This window comes from Aethalodelphis obliquidens, unplaced genomic scaffold, assembly GCF_003676395.1.
Source record: "Aethalodelphis obliquidens isolate GAN/ISIS:26980383/991018 unplaced genomic scaffold, ASM367639v1 scaffold30, whole genome shotgun sequence".
NCBI lineage: Eukaryota > Metazoa > Chordata > Mammalia > Artiodactyla > Delphinidae > Aethalodelphis > Aethalodelphis obliquidens.
This window is the reverse complement of record NW_020837974.1, coordinates 9,892,317-9,913,026: the sequence shown is the minus strand read 5'-3', so window position 1 is coordinate 9,913,026 and position 20,710 is coordinate 9,892,317. Positions and strand designations below refer to the sequence as shown.

Sequence of the window (20,710 nt, the reverse complement as noted above, 5' to 3'; positions counted from 1 at the left end):
TAATACTAGTCAATGCTTAAGACAGGAAATACACAGCATCCTCCTGCTTAGAATATATAATTTCATTGTGTCAGAAAATACTTAAGTCTGATGTTTCTTAAAGCTATGAGTTCAAATACATATTCAGAAAAACGTGATAAGCCAACTGAATTACTACCATGATAGTAATATAAAAGTACAGCAAAAGAATACTACTTAACATTTTGCAATTATGTGTATAAGTTTTTTTAAAAATAAAGAGTCAACACACTACATATTGGGTAGAAGGTCACAGAATTCAGACAATTGTGAAGCACAGCACAATAAAATAAAGAATAGATGTAAAATAGTGAATGTGCTCTTATGGCCCAAAATTGTGGTAATGTTCTTTACAGAGATACAATAAGACACCAGCACCACACTATAACATACAAACTCATTCTGAGTAACTTCAAATATTACACTTAAATTCAAAGTTAATGCTTACAAAACAAGGGATTGCCTAAGATACTGGGAGGTAAAAAATTGAAATTAAATGTAAAAAATCACACATTCGGATAAGTTAAGAACATTCTGAAACATGCAATAAAATTTGAAAGGCTTAAATCCATAACTATTACTCAAGCAAAAACAGTATGTATTTATTAAAAATAATAGACACAGTGTATGTTTTCCAAAAACAAATCAATCTCCTTCACAAGCCCAATCTTATCCAACTACGGAAAACTTTATAGAACTGAAAAACCATCTCACCATGGACTCAAGAGCAGACATAAGGAATGTCACCACCATCCTGCTCTCCGAGGACTCCTCATCTTCGACGGGCAGGGTAGACATTGCTACTTGGGCCATGATCCCTAGGAAAGAGAAGTATTAGGAAAGTGAGTGGTAGAAATTCAGTGTCTTGCTCAACGTATGTTTAGAGCTGTGAGGGTCCTCCATAAATTGCCTAATTTACAGTTTTCTTGCTTAAGAGAAAAAATAAGACTTAAAAACCAAGTAATCTATCAATATTTGCCCCAAACTCCTGTTATCCTATAAGATAGAGAATCTAACCCCCAACTTTCCATCTAGTTTTAGTTCCATAAAACTAGGTCAGCATCACCTCCCAAAATAAATTTAGGTGTCACCCAGAACCAGTTTAAAAATTTCCCAATGAGGAAGAGGTGATGCACTTCACAATCCAGTGATAGTTTATCACAGTTCCACATAGGAAATAGGCACAACCTCCCCTTTCTCCCATGTGCACACTGATTACTCAAGAGTGGGTTAAGTAGACTGAGGTTGGGTGAAGAGAATTCCTCCTTTCTTATTAAGAAGTAAATAGGCTGCAGGACAAATAAGAGCTAAGATTCCTTTATAATACATTCTCTTTGGAAAACACTGTCTGATACTTTTGCATCAGCAAAGAGGCTCAGCTGAATTTCAAGCACTATAAACATACAAACACATAGACCATTCAATAGTAAGTGCTGGCAAGGATGTGGAGAAATGAGAACCCCTGTGCATTGCTCTTAGGAGTGTAAAATGGTACATCCACTGTGGAAAACAGTTTGGTAGCTCTCTAAAAAATTAAACAGATTTACCATGATGCAGCAGTTCTACTTCCGGGTATATACTCAAGAGAACTGAAAGCAGGGACTTGAACAGATATTTGAACACTCAAGTTCACAGTAGCATTATTCATAACAGCCAAAAGGTAGAAACCAAAGTGTCCACTGTCAGATGAATAAACAAAATATATTATCCATACAATGGAATGTAATTCAGCCTTAAAAAGGAATGAAGTTCTGATACATACTACAATATAGATGAACCTTAAAAATATTATTCTAAATGAGATAATCCAGACACAAATGGATAAATGCTGTGTAATCCACTCACATGAGATTACCTATAATAATCAAATTCATAGAGACAGAAAGTAGAATGATGGTTGCCAGGGTCTAGAAGGAGGGAGCAATGACAATTTATTATTTAACGTATACAGAGTTTTAGTTTGGGATGACAAAAATGTTCCGGAGATAGATAGTGATGATGGTCACACAACAATGTGAATGTCAAAAAGAGACATGTACCACAATGTTCACTGCAGCACGATTTATGGTGGCCAGGACATGGAAACAACCTAAACGTCCACTGACAGATGAATGGATAAAGAAGATGCGGCATATATATATACAATGGAATATTACTCAGATATAAAAAGAAACGAAATTGAGTTACTTGTAATGAGGTGGATGGACCTAGAGTCTGTCATACAGAGTGAAGTCAGAAAGAGAAAAACAAATACCGTATGCTAACGCATATATATGGAGTCTAAAAAAAAATGGTACTGATGAACCTAGTGGCAGGGCAGGAATAAAGACACAGACATACAGAATGGACTTGAGGACAAGGGGTGGGGGGGAAGCTGGGGTGAAGTGAGAGTAGCATTGATGTATATACACTACCAAATGTAAAAGAGCTAGCTAGTGGGAAGCAGCAGCATAGCACAGGGAGATCTGCTCGGTGCTTTTCGATGACCTAGAGGGGTAGGACAGGGAGTGTGGGAGGAAGGCTCAAGAGGGAGGGGATATGGGGATATATGTATGCATATGGCTGATCCACTTTGTTGTACAACAGAAACTAAGACTGCATTGTGAAGCAATTATACTCCAATAAAGATGTATAAAAATTTTTTTTAATAGAATAAAAAAAACCCACAATGTGAATGTACTCAATGCCAGGGGGACTGTACATTTTTAAATGGTTAAAAATGGTAAATTTTATGTCATATATATTTCATCAAAATTTAAAAATTAAAAGGCAAAAATACATCCCATAAAGACATTCTAAGAAGCCAAAACCTAAAGCAAATTTTTTGTTTGTTTGTTTGTTTGCGGTACGCAGGCCCCTCACTGTTGTGGCCTTTCCCATTGCGGAGCACAGGCTCCAGACGCGCAGGCCCAGCGGCCATGGCCCACGGGCCCAGCCGCTCCACGGCACGTGGGATCCTCCCGGACCAGGGCAAGAACCCGCGTCCCCTGCATCGGCAGGCAGACTCTCAACCACTGCGCCAACAGGGAAGCCCCTAAAGCAAATTTTTAAAAATTCTAATACTAAAAGAATTGTCTTTCTATAAATAGCATGCAAATTAGATGCCTATTAAAAAGTACCCCTTTTCAATTTGGTTAATTCTAGGTTTTAGCAAGAGACCAAATAATCAAATGAAACTAATATGAAAGGATGACTGAAAAATTAATGACTGGAAGCATAAACAGAAATTCTAAAAATAAATCTGTGTATATAAGTTAATTTACTAAAGACATCTGGGTGTTCCTTAACTGAAGGCCCAATATTAGAGAACATGCTGAGCTGTTAGCATGAAAAATCGTTTTGGCTAAAAATGTATGTAAATCTTTTCCCTATTATTATTTTTTTTGTGTGTGGTACGCGGGCCTTTCACTATTGTGGCCTCTCCCGCTGCGGAGCACAGGCTCCAGACATGCAGGCCCAGCGGCCATGGCCCACGGGCCCAGCCGCGCCACGGCACATGGGATCCTCCCGGACCGGGGCAAGAACCCGCATCCCCCGCATCGGCAGGTGGACTCCCAACCACTGCACCACCAGGGAAGCCCCCTTTTCCCTATTATTAAAGATCATCAGGGAAAGGAGGAGGGGCAAGATACGGATAAGGGATTATAAGGTACCAACTACTATATTAAATAAGCTACAAGGATATATTGTACAGCGCAGGAGAATATTGTCAATATTTTATAATAACTTTACATGGAGTACAAGCTATAAAAATACTGAATCACTATGTTGTACACCTGAAATTAATATAGTATTGTAAATCAACTAAATTTCAATTAAAAAAAAAAGAGGATGATTTCCCTATTATTAAAAACTGTGGGGCTTCCCTGGTGGCACAGTGGTTGAGAATCTGCCTGCCAATGCAGGGGACACGGGTTCGAGCCCTGGTCTGGTAAGATCCCACACGCCGCGGAACAACTGGGCCCGTGAGTCACAACTACTGAGCCTGCGCGTCTGGAGCCTGTGCTCCGCAACAAGAGAAGCCGCGATAGTGAGAGGCCGGCACACCGAGATGAAGAGTGTTCCCCGCTTCCCACAACTAGAGAAAGCCCTCGCGCAGAAACGAAGACCCAACACAGCCATAAATAAATAAATAGATAGATAGATAGATAGATAAATAAATAAATAAATGAAACTGTGATCTAGCTCCACCATGTGTTAGCATGTGAATTAACTGCTAGGCTAGATTTGGGCATCAAAAACTAATGAAGTGGGCTTCCCTGGTGGTGCAGTGGTTGAGAGTCCACCTGCCAATACAGTGGACACGGGTTCATGCCCCGGTCCGGGAAGATCTCACATGCCGCAGAGCTTGCGCGTTCGAAGCCTGTGCTCTGCAACGGGAAAGGCCACAACAGTGAGAGGCCCGTGTACCGCAAAAAACTAATGAAGTATACATACTTAGGAAATAAAATTTTATAATAAAAAAAATTGACACATCCCCGTATCTGTTAACAAAAAGAATTTTGTTTCCCAAAACAGAAAAGGCAGTATCAAGCAAGAGAATGGTTAGATGATAGAAATTATTTTCCATAACAGCCTAGGTCCTATTCTTTTCTCTTGGATAAATAAGTTTTAAGTAAACTTATAGTAAAATGTGGCTCAGTCAAAATGGACAAGGCGTATTATTTTTCCATAATAACCTTCACTTCCACAACTACTGAGCTCGCGGGCCTCGACTAGAGCCCGCGTGCCACAACAGAGAGCCCACATGCGCCTCAATGAAAGATCCCACCTGCCTCAATGAAAATCCTACGTGCCACAACTGAGACCCAATGCAGCGACAGATAGATAGGCAGGTAGGTAGAAAGAAAGAAAAAAAAGAAAGAAAGAAAAGAAGGAAAAGTAAGAAAAGAAAAGAAAAGAGAAGAGAAAAGAAAAGAAAGATAGATCATGGGGAACTCCCTGGCAGTCCAGTGGTTAGGACTCCACGCTTTCACTGCCCAGGGTCCGGGTTCAATCCCTGGTTGGGGAACTAAGATCCCGCACGCCACGCGGCACAGCCAAAAAAAAAAAAAAAAATAAAGTGACCATGAAACAAAAATGTAAAGTACCTAAAATGGGACAGTTAGTTCTTTAGAACAAAAAGGAAAATGACCAAAATGATCATGTCCTTCATAAAACAGTAAATATAAAAATGGTAGATCCCTTTTAATCTTTTTAAACACAGAGAAGGAAGAAAAACTGAACTGAGACAATTCAGAAGGTGAACCCAGGGACTTCCCTGGCGGTCCAGTGGGTAAGACTCCGCACTCCCAATGCAGGGAGCCCAGGTTTGATCCCTGTTTGGGGAACTAGATCCCACATGCATGCCTCAACTAAGAGTCTGCATGCCGCAACTAAGAGTCCGCATGCCACAGTTAAAAAAAAAAAAAGACCCCACGTGCTGCAACAAAGATCCTGCGTGCCCCAACAAAGATCCTGTGTGCCGCAACTAAGATCTACTGCAGCCAAAACAAATAAAAATGAACAAATAAGTAAATACTAAAGAAACACACACACGCACTACAGGAAACTAACTTAAAAAAAAAAAAAGATGAGCCCAATGTTAGACAAGAAAACGACTTCTGGGATTTGTACCACAATGTATTTATTCCCGATTTTCTTATCTCTGGTGCTGTCTTGGTAAAGGAGGGGTGGTGTGGAAAGAAATGGGGATCTCTCTTTGTAAGGAAGGAGGCCATAATCCAAGGCAGAAAATCCGCAGTCAAGGAAACAGCTGGAAGGTATCCCTCCAGAGATGTGCTATCCAACATGGTAGCCAATAACCACAGGTAGTTACTTAAATTGAAATTAATCGAGATTAAGTAAAATTGAAAATTCAGTTCCTCAGTAGTCTTAGCCACAGTTCAAGTGTTTAGCAACCACATGTAGTTAGCGACTTTTGTAGCGAAGAATCACAGATACAGAACTTTTCCATTATCACAAAAACTATATTGCTATAGAAATTAAACTATGTTGAGTAAACTTTTAAATTCTCATGACCTCTTGAGCCACCACGGTAGTAGCTATAGCAAAAGAATGAACTAATAAATGGAAAAGAAACTTAAGGGAACATGAGCCAGGATACAAAGGCCAATCCCAACTGTGTGTGCATTCTTCACTGCCAATCTCCAAGGATTCTTTTTTTTAATTAATTTATTCATTTGGCTGCGTTGGGTCTTCGTTGTTGTGCGCAGGCTTTCTCTAGTTACTGCGAGCAGGGGCTACTCTTCATTGCGGGGTGCAGCCTTCTCATTGCGGTGGCTTCTCTTGTTGCGGAGGAGTACGGGCTCTAGGCACGCAGGCTTCAGTAGTTGTGGCGCGCGGGCTCCAGAGCGCAGGCTCAGTAGTGTGGCGCACAGGCCCAGCTGCTCCGCGGCATGTGGGATCCAACCGGACCACATGGGCTTGAACCCGTGTCCCCCACACTGGCAGACAGATTCCTAACCACTGCACCACCAGGGAAGTCCCAGTCTCCAAGGATTATTGCTACAAGAGTATCCCCATGGAACAGAGTACCAATGTAGCCTGCCTGAGAAAAAGAACACAGAGAAGGAACAGAGAAGTACAGTTTTATGATATAGTAAAGTTAAAATGCATACACAAGACATCTGGGATGCAGATTCTCAGAATAAATTAGTAAAATTACAAAGAGCCTAACCCACTATGAGTACAGTGACCTTGCCTTAATGATCAACTAGCATCATCTACCTGTCATGTTACATATTCTTACAGAACAAGTTCTTTAAATAGCTGCATAATAGCCCATCGAAATGGAATCATACAATTTCTCTCAACATCTTCATAAAATTGGCTTTTGCCTTTTTATTTCTGTATTTTAAAAATTTAATACTGAAATATAGCATGAAAATCTTTATACCTCTTAATACATAATGCTAAAATTTTCCCATTGCTACCAGAAATGTTTAAAAACACTAAATTCATCAGTCTCACCAACATATTGGAGAACTATGACCTAATCACTATGAATACCTCATTATTACTAAAACAGCTGAAATTCTTTGCTTACTAAAGAAACACTTTTCATAGTTTTATCATCTGTATTTCTTCCTGAGTGACTCATCTGCTTAGGGTCCTATGCCCATTACTAAACTGACCTCTGATGATGACTACACATTGCATAAACTGTCAGAATTCTGATAATTATTATGTGGATATAGCTCCTTAATTATTCAGCTTTTGTGTATGTGTATTTTAATTCTGTATTCTTAAATGCAATATTATTTGTTTCGAACAATTTAATTTTCATTTTGATTTAACCACATACATATTTATGAAATTCTTTGCTCATTCTTTCTTGCATCTCAGATTTTCCTTCTGCCTAAAGTTAATCCTTTACAGTTTCTTTCTAATGGCAAACTTACTGTTTGCTAAAAATTCTTTATTGTTGGAAGATACTTTCAACTAGGATAAGAATCTGGGTTGACAAATACTTCCTGTCAGCACACTGAGGTTATTTCATTATCTTTCGGCTTCCATTGTTGCTAGTCAGAAGTCATCTAGAATCTCTTTTAAAGGAAATCCCAAAACTCATCCTTGCTGTTTTTAAGATGTTTTCTTTGTCTATGGCTTTCTACAGTTTCACTCTGTATAGTGTGTGTGTAGTGTACATTTCCTTTTATTCAGTACATTTATCATTCACTGGGCTAAGGATTGTCATCTTTCAGTAGTGGCAAATTCTCAGCTATTATCTCTTCAGGTATTGTCTCTGTCCCATTGTCTACCTCCTATCCTACGCAGAGACGCAGACTAAATGTATGCTAATCCTTAAATCTCTGACCCTCTTCTGAATTTTTCTCATTTTTCCTTCTTGACTTATCTTTCTTCTGACTTATCTTCCATTTCACTAATTCCTTCTTCTGTGGTTAAAACCACCCATCAGCTTTTTTATTTTGTTTATAATTTTCATTTATACAATTTATACAATTTGTTGCCACGTCACATTTAAAGTTTCCTACTTCCTAAAGATTTTCAAGCTTGACATATTTCTTTAAACATAGTATGGGTAGTTGTTTTACAGTCTATGATAATTCAAAAATCTCAAGTCTTTGCGGGTGTATTTCTGATGTTTCTCATAGTTCTAGCTCAAACTCACGGTTCTCGTTCCCATGTATGCCTGATTGTCTTTTACTGTATGCTGGTCGTTTTACATTAAAACACTGTTTTAAATATGAGACCTATTATCTGGGAACAATACCTGCCTGGGATCACCATAATCCAAAGCTTCAGTTTCCTCGAATCACCCAGACCACAAATAGGGATGCAAGCTGGCTTATTTCTTAATCAGCCTTAACCAATTTGAGGTCTCAACTTATTGAGGGGAAGGGTCTATCTGTCCCCTGAATTTTGTGCAGATTCTGGGCTTTGATTTCAGCCTCTCATCTCACATGGTTTTCAAAACTCAAGTTCATATGGTGAAATTGGCAGATGCCCTTAGGGCAAAAGAGATTCCCACTTCTACCATTAGTTCTCATTTTCCTTTTTTTTTTTTTTTTAATTTTGCCTGCGCCGCAGGACTTGCAGGATCTTAGTTCCTGGCCAAAGCCATGCCCCCTGCAGCAGAAAAGTGAGGCGTCCTAACCACAGGACCACCAGGGAACTCCCTCATTTTCCTTTTAATATTAGCTTCTCATAATAGCTCTTCAAAATTCCTATCTTATCAACTTCTTGGTATTTTTACAAAAGTTTTGTTTTATAATTCTAGAACATTCTTATTAGTCCCACCAACTCTGGGAACCACAACTGACTTATAATAGTCTTCTATTTTCAAGAACAGTTTATGAATTAGCCAGAACTATCTTACGCTGCAAGGTTACAAATACGCGACTCAAACCACCGCAAGTGAACAAAGGAATTTCTATTGTTTTATTTAACTATTCAGCCTAAACACTGCACTGATTCTACACACAGCTAGATCAAGGAGCACAAGAGATATCCTTAGAGCTCTCTCTATTCCCTCCCTGCAGGCCTCACTTCTTGAGCAGATGGGTTTCTTTCCTAAGACAATGATGGCCACACGCATCTTTATGCTTACCACACACCTATACTGTGATCCTAGAGGCAGCGTACTATCATATCTTCCTAATATTTTTTGCACAAAAGTTCTGGGGATTTGTGTCACGAGCCTATCCCAAGCCCACGTGGCTAGTCAGAACAAGATTACCTGGGATACACTGTTATCGGCAGTCTAGCCAGAACCACGTGGAATAGGAAGGTAAGCAGTTAAAAGGCAAAGCAGGACACTGTTATCAGGAGAAAAGGGTTGATAAAGTGTGCCAGTACACAAAAGTAATAGCTACCAGAGTCCGTTCCATTTTCTTTCCCATTTTTTCAATTTCCTTAATTCTTCAATTCTGAACTTTTTTTTGACTTCATCTTTTGTCTCCCTGATTTGATTTTAATTCTCCTTTAAGTTCAAAGCTGAACTTAATTGGCCTGTTGCTGTTTCATCTTTTTATCTTTTATCCTGTCAGCTGCTGTTTAATAGAAGCAATGCCTTCTTTTATGTCTCTGAAAACAGACTCCAGCCATTCTTTAAAATCCTCTTGTGTTTCTTATTGGAGATCCATTTCAGGAATTAGGTTCATCTGTGTCCTTACTGCACTGATCCATTCTACCTCAAAATAAGCCCATAATTAATTCCACGTAAGTGTTTTTATTTGACCACACTTTTGCTTTTAATTTATTGATCCTTGCCGTTAATGCTGAACAGCAAAACAATAAAAAGAAATTTTACAGTGAGTCAAAGAGAACTCTAAAATACTTTCAGGGACCTTCCTGGTGGCGCAGTTGTTAAGAATCCGCCTGCCAATGCAGGGGGGCACAGGTTCGAGCCCCAGTCCGGGAAGATCCCACATGCTGCAGAGCAACTAAGCCCATGCGCCACAACTACAGGGCCTGCACTCTAGAGCCCCCAAGCCACAACTACTGAAGCCCGCGCACCTACAGCCCGTGCTCCGCAACAAGAGAAGGCACCGCAAGGAGAAGCCCATGCACCACAATGAAGAGTAGCCCTGGCTCGCCACAACTAGAGAAAGGCCACGTGCAGCAACGAAGACCCAAGGGAGCCAAAAATAGATAAATAAATTAGAACACTTTCACACAGGCCATCATCACTCTAACAAAAAATTGAGATTCTCAATATTTCTGATTATGTTGATTTCTAAAATAGTCTAAATTTTCAACGTGTTTCTGCTTCAAATTAAGGTTCAGGTCAGACTTCAGTCCGTGGGAGGTGGGGGTGGGTGGGGACCCATAACACTGATCTTGCTTCTTTTATTCCATTTATGTCTTATTTCTTTTTTGTGTTATTATTTTGTTATTTGCAACAAACATTTCTCCATTTCAATCTCAAAACTTACAATCTTAGATAAAGAAGAAAATTCAAGGGATTTCCCTGGTGGCACAGTGGTTAAGCCTCCACGCTCCCAATGCAGGGGGCTGGGTTCGATCCCTGGTCAGGGAAACAGATCCCACATGCATGCCAAAACCAAGAGTTCGCATGCCACAACTAAGAAGCCTGCATGTCGCACCTAAGGAGCCCACCTGAAGCAACTAAGCCCCGGTGCAACCAAATAAATAAATATTAAAAACAAATAAACAAATCTGTCTCAGCCACTGCTGCCTCCTAAAAGAGCCTTCTTCTACAAGAGCCCTTTCAATGCATCGTGCTCCATAATTCTCTTCTCCAAACCAAGCATCCCCAGTTTGTCCTGTGCTTTACCTGTAACATGATTTCCAAAATATTCCTCAGCGGCACCATTCTCAAGATATTCTCTAGTTTGTCCAGGCAATGTCCCAGAAGTGGACAGAATATTTTGGATAAGATCAGTTTGCCAGAGACTACACTAGAACCTGTAACTCCCAGAATTTCCTCATTCCTTGCCTATTAACACAGAGGAATATTTTAATACGCATCTCTAAGAGTTTATCTCTATAGGCTTAATAGGTATTTTCAAAGGGAATAAATTAGGTTGGTGTTTCGTCAGAGGTTCCATTTTACAAACATTTAATAAAAGAATACAAAGTATCACAATTTATATTAATATGGTAACACATATATTTAACCTATACACCTCAGCAAACAAGAGAAATAGAGCCAAAGAGACCATTTAGAAAGAAAATTAGAAATCCCTAAAACAAACCTTTGATCAAGATTGATTTTTAAAAGTCAAGGCTTTTAAGTTTTCATAGCAGGCTATGCTTACATTTTAAGATACTAAAATTTTTCTTTCTGCTGAAATAAAGCTGGTAATTTTATCAGTAAACACCAAGTGATCTCTCGAGAAGAAACAAAATACATTTGAAAGGTTAAGATTTGAAATGATCTCCAAGTGTGTTTATTTTTATACTTAAAACTTTATACCCTCTCCACCCCATTTCCAAAATACTGTTGAGACAGCTAACAAAAATAGCTAAATTTTATCTTTTTTTAAAAAGCCAGGTGAAGGGAAGAATGATAAAATTTTTAAAATGAAGGCATGGAAAGAGAATCTGCCCAAAGGTGGATCAAAGAAGTTCAATACTGAGTGTCACAGTAGCCAAAACACTGTCTCTGAAACAAACAAACAAACAAACACCTTATCAACTATTCAGGAAGACCCACAACTTTTCTTGGCACTAGTTTGAAATTTTTCACAAATGTGTAAGTTATACTTTTAAATTGATAGTGCAGATTTTTTAAAAGTAGCAGCTTTCTCTGCCAATACACAAAGAATGTGCCCCTTTGTCCTTACTTCAAATTTAAAAAACATTTGGTAGTTGATAAGCTGGCTCACTTGTTCTTTTTCTAACTTTGTATGAATTGGAAGAGGAAATGAAAATCAAGTAACTGTGACCTAAAAGTTCCATCTTTATCTTTTTAATGTATTGTGTACAGAAAGCAGGCAACAGAGCAAAGCTATTATGAATGGCAGCTTTGGAATCATGCCAAATTCTGAATTCAAGTCCTAGCTCCAATATTAGATATGGTTGACTGTGGGATTCTTTAATCCCAAATATACTAATCCGGAAAATGACAATAATATGTGTTCTTACCTCACAAGTTGGTATGAGAAGCTATTAAGTACCTGGCAGAGCGCTTAACACAAGCATTCAATAAATTGAGTAAGCATTTAATTTTGGTGTTTTAAATATTTATTTATTTGGCTGCGTCGGGTCTTAGTTGAGGCACACGGGATCTTCGTTGCAGCATGCAGGATCTTTAGTTGATCCATGCGGGATCCACAGTTGCAGCATGTGGGATTTTTAGTTGCAGTATGCAAACTCTTAGTTGCGGCATGTGGGATCTAATTCCCTGACCAGAGATTGAACCTGGGCCCCCTGCACTGGGAGCGTGGAGTCTTAGCCACTGAACCACCAGGGAAGTCCCAGCACTTAACTTTAAATTTAATTAGGGATTTCCCTGGTGGCAGAGTGGTTAAGAATCCACCTGCCAGCGCAGGGGACATGGGCTCGATCCCTGGTCCAGGAAGATCCCACATGCCACGGAGCAACTAAGCCCGTGCGCCACAACTACTGAGCTTGTGCTCTAGAGCCTGCAGGCCACAACTACCGAGCCCATGCGCCACAACTACTGAAGCCTGTGCACCTACAGCCTGTGCTCCGCCACAAAGAGTAGCCCCCACTCGCCGCAACTAGAGAAATCCCACGCACAGCAACAAAGACCTGACGCAGCCAAAAATTTAAATAAAGTAAATTTAAAAAATTTTTAGTTACTTATTTTTAAAATACACATATATGTAATACCTATTTATCTACCAATAAACTCTCCAAATCCAAGCCTGACAAATGAAAATTTCCCAACTAGCTGCTTTAATTAATACTGCTAAATAAAATAACCTATTTTCTGATGGGGCAGGAAAAATAATAAGCTGTCAAAATAAATCACTGCTTTTTTTTTAACCATTTATTTTTATTTTTTTCCCAGCTATTTTTGAGATATAATTGACCTATAATATTGTGTAAATTTAAGATAAACAACAAATCACTGCTTTGAAATATAGTATGTGCACCTTTTAAAGCATACATCCAACAAGCATAAAAATTTGCTTGTATCAAACCTACTCCTCAAAGATTGCTTTACAATTTAAGTTTAAAAGTCACCTTGCGCTAAATACCAAAAAAAGTAAACTAGACTGAATATACAAACTGAACTAAGGAGTCTTTATTGTGAAGCTCTCAACAAACAACAGAATTTGCCCATACCAGCATTCTCCTAGAAATAGACTGTGTTCTGGGGGTTGTGTTCTGAGGGCATCACACAATACCTAACCCACCCAGAAGGCCTTCAATATGTTGGGTAAGTAGATAAATGAGTACTGTTCCAAATGTGGTAAGGGATCTCTTCTTTTCCAAAGCTTAAAACATAGACAATGAATAGTGAACAATAGTTCAAAGACTCATTTTGTTATTATAAAGAAAACTAATTTTCCTATAGGTAAGACTACAAAGAAAAAAATTATGAAGTGAGTATCTAGTTGGGTAAAGTGACTACCCCACTTACAACATACCCTAAGAAAAAGTACTCTAAAAGCTTTACAGAAGCAATCAACACAACAAAAATACATAATCAGAAAATAATTTTTAACATATAATAAAAAATACTATGGTCTCTAGAGACAGTGTATGCAAATGGAATCAAAACACACATCAATTTTCAAAAGTATGGGACCTATACAATCAGAAATCTTCACAGGCTCAGTCTAACCAGGGCTGATTTTAACCAAATACCCTAAATAGGATCAAACTCTTCATTACTCTCCACTTCTATAATTATACCATGATACAGTCATACACAGTACTTTAAACAAATTACCTCCTTTGCCATACTATAAAAACAAAAACTTTAAAAATCACTATAACAATCAAAAAGGATGGAAATTCTGACACATCCTAAAACGTGGATGAACCATGAGGACATTACGCTAAATGAAATAAACCAATCACAAAACGACAAATACTGTCCAAATAATTCCACTTGTATGAGGTACCTAAAACAGTCAAATTTGGGACTTCCCTGGTGGTCCAGTGGTTAAGACTTCACGCTTGCAGTGTAAGGGGCACCAGTTCCATCCCTGGTCAGGGAACTAAGATCCCACATGCCTCACAGCAGGTGCCAGGGGCTGGAGGGAAGAGGGAATGGGAATTACTCTTTAACGGGCAATTTCAGTTTAGGAATATGAAAAAGTCCTGGAGATGGATGGTGGGATGGCTGCTCAACAATGTGACTGTACAAACTGTGCACTTAACACTGTGTTAAGTTTTGTGTTATGTATATTTTACCAATTTTTTGCTACTTTTTTTTTTTTTGACCGTGCCACATGGTGTGCGCGGCCCCTGCAGTGGAAGCGCGGAGTGTTAACCACTGGACTACCAGGGAAGTCCCTACCACAATTTTTAAAACATCACTATAAAGGGACTTCCCATGTGGCGCAGTGGATAAGAATCCACCCTCCCAATGCAGGGGTCCGGGTTCAATCCCTGGTCAGGGAACTAGATCCCACACGTGTGCCGCAACTAAGGAGCCGGTGAGCGACAACTGAGGGGTCCGCCTACCGCAACTAAAACCCAGCGCAACCAAATAAATAAATATTAAAAAAAAAGAACCTATGTCTATAGGTTCACTAAGCCATACTCCCTCTCTCTCAATTATAAATTCATTTTGCCTCAAGTTGCTTTTTAAATAAACTAATTCTTTTAAAATCCTCTATAATTTTTCATCAAGTTAAACCAAGGAACATGAGTCAATCCGCCATCAACTCTGACAGTCCCTGGTTATATGGAACTTTCTTACTTTCCCACTAGGTCTAAGTGTTTAAAGCAAAGGAGTAGTGCCAGAGACAGGCATGGGATATGAAGACAAGGATTGTAGAAACAAAGAGGAAAAAAAGAAAAAACAGGGAAACTGCATCGTTGAGCATTCCAGTAAAGGAAAGACAAGAAAGAGGGTAAATAGTAAAGGAAGAAAGAGGAAAGAATGGAAAATTAAGAATATTAAGATAATACCTGCAGCGCTTCTGATCTATCCACGTGATTTTTTTTCTGTAATTTTCCCATAATTTTTAGTACATCCTCTAAAATACTAATTCTTAATTTTACTCTCCCAGGCAGGTAGCCTCAGTTACACTTTGTTTAACCAAATTTTATTCTTCATATTGCTCTGCTGCCATTTAAAGCCCATTGATTACAAGGAAACTCAACTCTACAATTATAATGAACAACTGATTAATTGCATTTCCTACTTTCTTTCAGTTAGTAACAATGAATAAGCTTAACCCAAATAAATGTAGACAACTTTTGAAGAAAAATGGTACCAATGACCTTTGGTAAACTGCTATTAATAAAATTCATGGTATTTATCTTTCAGGTAGATTACCTCTAATGCATTTCGGGAAAAGTGAAATACCATGCTCAAAGGGTATTACTTCTCAAACAACTCTTCAAAAAATGCTTTCCCTTAGATATACATAAAAATTACTTATCAGCATCTGTTTAAGCCAGTGATTAAGACAAGTTCATGTTAATTATACCACAGCAGTTATATGAAAAGGATTGCAATATTTTAAAAATTCATGTTTTCAATGAAGAAAGAAACAATGGTAGAACTGAATTAGGTAGAATGCAATGCAAATAGCTACACACCAGTAATAACAGCAAAGCTTAAGTGTTTTATTTACTGCTCCTTCAGATAATAACAACCCGGAGCAGGGACCTCGTCTTTTATATTTTATGTTTTGGAACACACCACTGATCTATGGATCATCAAAAAAATGATATGAGAGACTTCCCTGGTAGCGCAGGGGTTAAGAATCCACCTGCCAATGCACGGGACACGGGTTCGATCCCTGGTCCAGGATCACATGCCGCGGAACAACTAAGTCCGCGTGCCACAACGACTGAAACCACGCGTGCCCTAGAGCCCGCCTACTGCAACTACTGAAGCTCGCGCACCTAGAGCCTGTGCCCCACAAGAGAAGCCACCGCAATGAGAAGCTGCGCACCACAACGAAGACCCAACGCAGCCAAAAAAATAAATAAATAAAATTTTAAAAATGATAGATTACCGTAAGCTAATCCCACTCCTACCTGATTTGAGCTTACTCACTTTCCTCCGACAGAAATCCATTACACCAAAAAAACTAAAAATCATTCTCACCAAGACTTGTGCCCCAAGAAAAAGAAGCCCAAAGCCTACATTTTAATGACAAAGTCTTTGTAGCCATTTTCTTAAAACTTAGCCAAATCCTTGGTGCATGGAACTGGCGGGAGGGTGGAGTTAGGGAGCCCCAGCTGCTCTGCCTGCCCCGGCCTGGCCCAGCCTACCTCAGTTCCAAGCTCAGGCCCTATCTTTAGACTCTGGTGGGGATAGGATGCTTTAGGCATCACTTGAAAGACATAAATGCCTGTGCCATGAAAAAATAAATGAATGAGAGGGAGAAAAAGCCGAGATTAGATTTCTAATTGTATTCTGTACTCAAATCCATGGCTCCTTTATAAACTGGAGACCTGTTTAATTTTGTAACCAACACTATGAAAAATTCTTAACTCTCAGTTTTCCAAGCAATCTACAGTAAGCAGTACGAATTACTTTTGGTTCTTTAAGATCTCATTTTAAAGTAATGAAGAGCAAGCATCTAGAATAAACTTCCCTCAGAACTTAACTTCCTCCGGTAGTGAACAGCTCTCAAAGCGTCTGTCCTGGGAGCGGCAGCAGCACCTGGGAACTCGTTAGAAACGCAAATTTTCCGGCCCCACCCCAGACCTGCAGAATCAGAATGTCTGGGGTGGGACCCAGCTATTGTGTTTTAACAAGCCCTCCAGGGGAGGATGATGCTTGCTTGGGTTTTCAGAACCACTGGCTTAGGGGTGAAGAGTCATACTGCCTAGGTTCAAATATTCGATTCAAGGTTTACTTGCTGGGTAACCAAGAGGTAATTACACAGCTTCTCTAGTCTTGTTCCTCATCTATAGGAACGGGGTTGTTATGAATATTAAATAAGAAAAACATACCTTAAGTGCTTAAGAGCGATGCCAGGCATATAAACATTATTCAAGCGTTAGCTGTCGCTAGTAATATAAACAAAGCACTTTGACGGCTGTAGACTGGAAGGGGGAGAAAGACAAAGACGGAAAAGGCTTAATCCCTACCCGCTCCAGGAGTTTAATACCTAGTGTCTAGGTCAGACACGTGTATCTAAAGCATAACCAAACACACTCCAAGAGGAAATAAAGACGCCAGCCTAGGAGGGGCAAACAAGTTGATTGTATGAAGAAGCAACAAATTCTGACCCAACGTTAAAAGATACGGCTTTAAAGTAATTGCATGTGAGCAAAAGAGTTCCACAGCCTCAAGCGAAAAAAAAGTCATTCCAGCCTACAGGTGTGAGCCAAGATCCCAAGAAGCGGGAGAAACTGAAGTGCAAGGCAGTAGACTACAGTGGCTGGAAAACGGACAAAGCAAAAATATGTAGTAGGAAATAAAATCGGATATCCCAAATCCTAGGGCTTAGCGGGGAGGAGTGCGGGGGGAACACCCGGCCTCCTCAGGGCACTCTACGGCACTCTCATTTGCAAACTTCCCCTTTTGTTTCCTTAACTCCCGGAGACCACTTTTATGCAGTGGACCATCAAGCCATTGTCTGCAGCAAAGTTGAATGCAGGAAGGTGAGAAGTCTGACCGGAGCCCCGCATTCCGAAGAGTGAGCACCACAACAACAGGACCCAACATCTGAACATTCTCAGACGCAAATGAGCGCAAAACCGTAACATTAAACACAAAAAAGAAACTCGCTATTAAAAGGCAAAACTTGGATAAGCACAAGTAGCGGGGAAAGAGGGCAGTTTTGTCTTCTTCCCTGAACCCCCGACCGGGTGCTGGTAGAATCCAGACGGCTTATTTTCACAGCCTGCAGGCTGAGGTTTTCCTTCCGGTCATTGTGTTTATTTCCCCAAAAGAGCAGGCCCCGTGGGGCAGGCGCGCCGGCCCGGCCGGGGACAAAGCCCACTCCGGGCTCCACCTGGGCGCGGGTAGGGGCGGGCAGGGGCAGCGGCGAGGAGGGGCGGTGCTCCGGGGCCCGCCCGCCGGCCCGCAGTTACCAGGCAGCGCGGCACCGCCCCCGCCGCCCGCCGGCCAATCCGGCGCGTCTGCTGCCCGGGCGCACGAGCCCCGGAGACACCAGGCCGAGCGCGACCCCACGGCTCGGGCCTGGCACCGCGCGCGCACCCGCATCGCCGGAGCCGGCCAATCAGCGGCCGGGCATGCGCAGCCCGCAGGCTCGCTCGCGCGCGGGCCTCACGCGTGAGGGGCCCCCCCACGCCGCGCCGGCGCGCGCGCCCCTCCCCCACGCACCCAGGCGCGCGCGTGCAACTGTCGTCCCCCGCGACCGCGTCTGCTCCTGCCCCACCCCCAACGCCGGCGGGCCGGGATGGGGGGGACCTGTGGCCCCCAACACGGCCGCCGACGGTCCCCGGACCCCTGTCAGTGCAGGCCCCGGAGGGAGCGAGTCTCAAATAAAGACCGTGCTCGCGATGGCAACCGGGGCGGGGGACCGGAGATGAGGCGACAGGGACTCACCCGAGTGCAGCCGCCTCCAGGCAGCGCCGGGGCCGGGGGTGCTGAAGGGAAGCGAATGTGGGCCGCGCGCGAACTGCGGCTGCGGCGGAGCACCCTCGGGCTGAGGCTGGCTGGCGAGCGGGCAGGAGGTGAGAGGGCGAGGGGCCCGAGCGTCTCGGCCGAGCTCCTGTCACCGCCGCATGGCCGCCCCGGCAGGGCCTCGCTCAGCGCCTAGATCCGCTCACAGGGGACCGAGGGATAGGCCGGGGTAACCGCGGCAGGCGGGCAGCCACGGCTAGAGAGCGCGTGCGGGAAAGCGGGGGGGCGATCGGCGGCCCCTTTCCTCTGCTCTCCGAGCTTCTCTCTCACCCTCCTCCTCTTTTTTTTTTTTTTTTTTTTTGTTCCTCGAAGGCACGCTGCGCGTGCGCATCCGCAACACCGCCCAGCGGGAGTTGTAGTCTCTGATTCGTCCCCACCAACGCGACGGCGGGGGCAGTGGACTACGACTCCCAGGAAGCCTCGCGCCAACAAGCCCAGAGCCCGAAGACGCGGCGAGCGCGGCGCCCGGCCCTCTCGGGCAAGGACTGTCAATGGAGGCGCGGGTGGTGGGAGCGAGGAACATGGCTGCACCTGGGGCCTGCGCTGCTGCTCGGGTGGGGGAGGGGAGCCGGGGCGCAGGGATGAAAATCCAGGCCAGGAGAGCTCCAGCCTGCTCCCTGCCGCTCTGCAGCTGGCCTCAGCCACGGTCCAAGGCTCGCACTCACTCTTGCACCCGAGATTCCTTGCAAATTGAGAGGCCGGACCACTGCAAAGGCCGGAGAGTCCCAGGACGGCCTGCCGCCTTCCATGCTCCGCCAAGGGACCTCCTCCGCCCTGCACCACCCTCCGGAACACAAAGAACTCCTGTTAGTTTTGAAAGCTTGCCTCAAAATCGGCCAAAAGAGACTATTGCCCCAACTTTGCACGGGCGAGGGAAAGGCACCCTTCTGTTTTTATTCACCTTCCAACCCCCAGGCTTTGCTCACTTTCACTCAACATTTAGAAAGTTAAAGTGGAAAAGCCATGGAGGGGAACAGAAAACGTGGTTTGCAGCCCGTTTTGTTCTGTCAACCGCTAGGCAATTTCACTCAAGCCCCTCCCCCCGATAATTTTTTGCATCTCAACTTTCATTAGCTCGTGAATTTCGAAAATGGTGAGACGTTACTGTCCACCCAAGTTAGAAGTTCAAAAAACTCGAGCCCAGAGATTTTAGATGTTTATGTAAAGAACAAAATCGAGTGATTTTGTGATGTTTCTCCCCACCGGAGATTCGGGGCCCGCCGGCCATCCTCCCCCTCCCCCTCCTCCTCGGTAGGTGGCGACCACGGCGCTTTTTCCAGCCTTTGTCGCTCGCAAGAAAACTTTCCGAGCAGCTAGTCTTTTGATGTAGGTCCAAAACCTTTCCTTTGAATTTGGGTTCACAGATTGGCGTTCCCCATCTTCTTTCTTCCACCGACCGCACCCATAATGCCTCGTCTAGAATGTCCATGTTGGATTTCTTTAAAATAGATGGAGAATTTAAAGGTCCCTGCGAAGCAATCTGATTACAGAAGACTTCCACATTTTTCCCATTTCCCTTGCAATCTTTTACAGTAATTTTGTCTTCGCCTAAATCGATTAGAACTCTCCTTTGTCAAGTCTCTCCGCAGCGTTTAGTTTTTCCTAAGGACAATTTTTGCCCTCATATTTCTTAACATTTTGGAATATTTAATTAAATTCCGTCTTCCCAATACCAAGTACAACTGACATATTTAGGAACAAACATTAACTCTTGAGAAGCCTACAACTCAGCTGCTAAGAGCAGCCAGCCTACGAGCTGCAAACTCAGCTGCTGTGAGCATCAGCGAGTATGTTTTATAGAGGGACTGGAGTCCTGAACGGATTCTTGGGAAGACTGGGAGGTTGAGGACAGTGAAGGGAGGATGCACTGGGTATGGTGGAGCCATGGAGTAGCATTGGAAGGGTGTCACAAAGTGAGTTAGTAAAGCAAAAGTTCACTTAGTCCAGATTACCCTTGCCATTGACTTATTTAGGAGATAGTCCCTTCACTTTTTATGAATT

General features: G+C 42.3%; 1 protein-coding gene across 8 annotated transcripts in view; it reads right to left on the bottom strand.

Moving 5' to 3' along the window:
• GTF2I (general transcription factor IIi) overlaps window positions 1-19,005 on the bottom strand; it is a 95,776-nt gene extending 76,771 nt beyond the window's left edge. For 5 of the 8 annotated variants that reach the window (XM_027126182.1, XM_027126185.1, XM_027126186.1 and 2 more), the window contains exons 1-2: window positions 18,632-19,005; window positions 733-836 (exon numbers count right to left, since the gene is read on the bottom strand). In XM_027126182.1, coding sequence (XP_026981983.1) covers window positions 733-831 — 99 coding nt within the window. In that variant the 5' untranslated portion in view covers window positions 832-836; window positions 18,632-19,005. Of the gene's footprint in view, window positions 1-732; window positions 837-18,631 lie in introns of those variants that run through there. The other 3 variants (XR_003437029.1, XM_027126181.1, XM_027126183.1) reach the window with 2 other exon arrangements.
• Window positions 19,006-20,710: the final 1,705 nt, after the last annotated feature.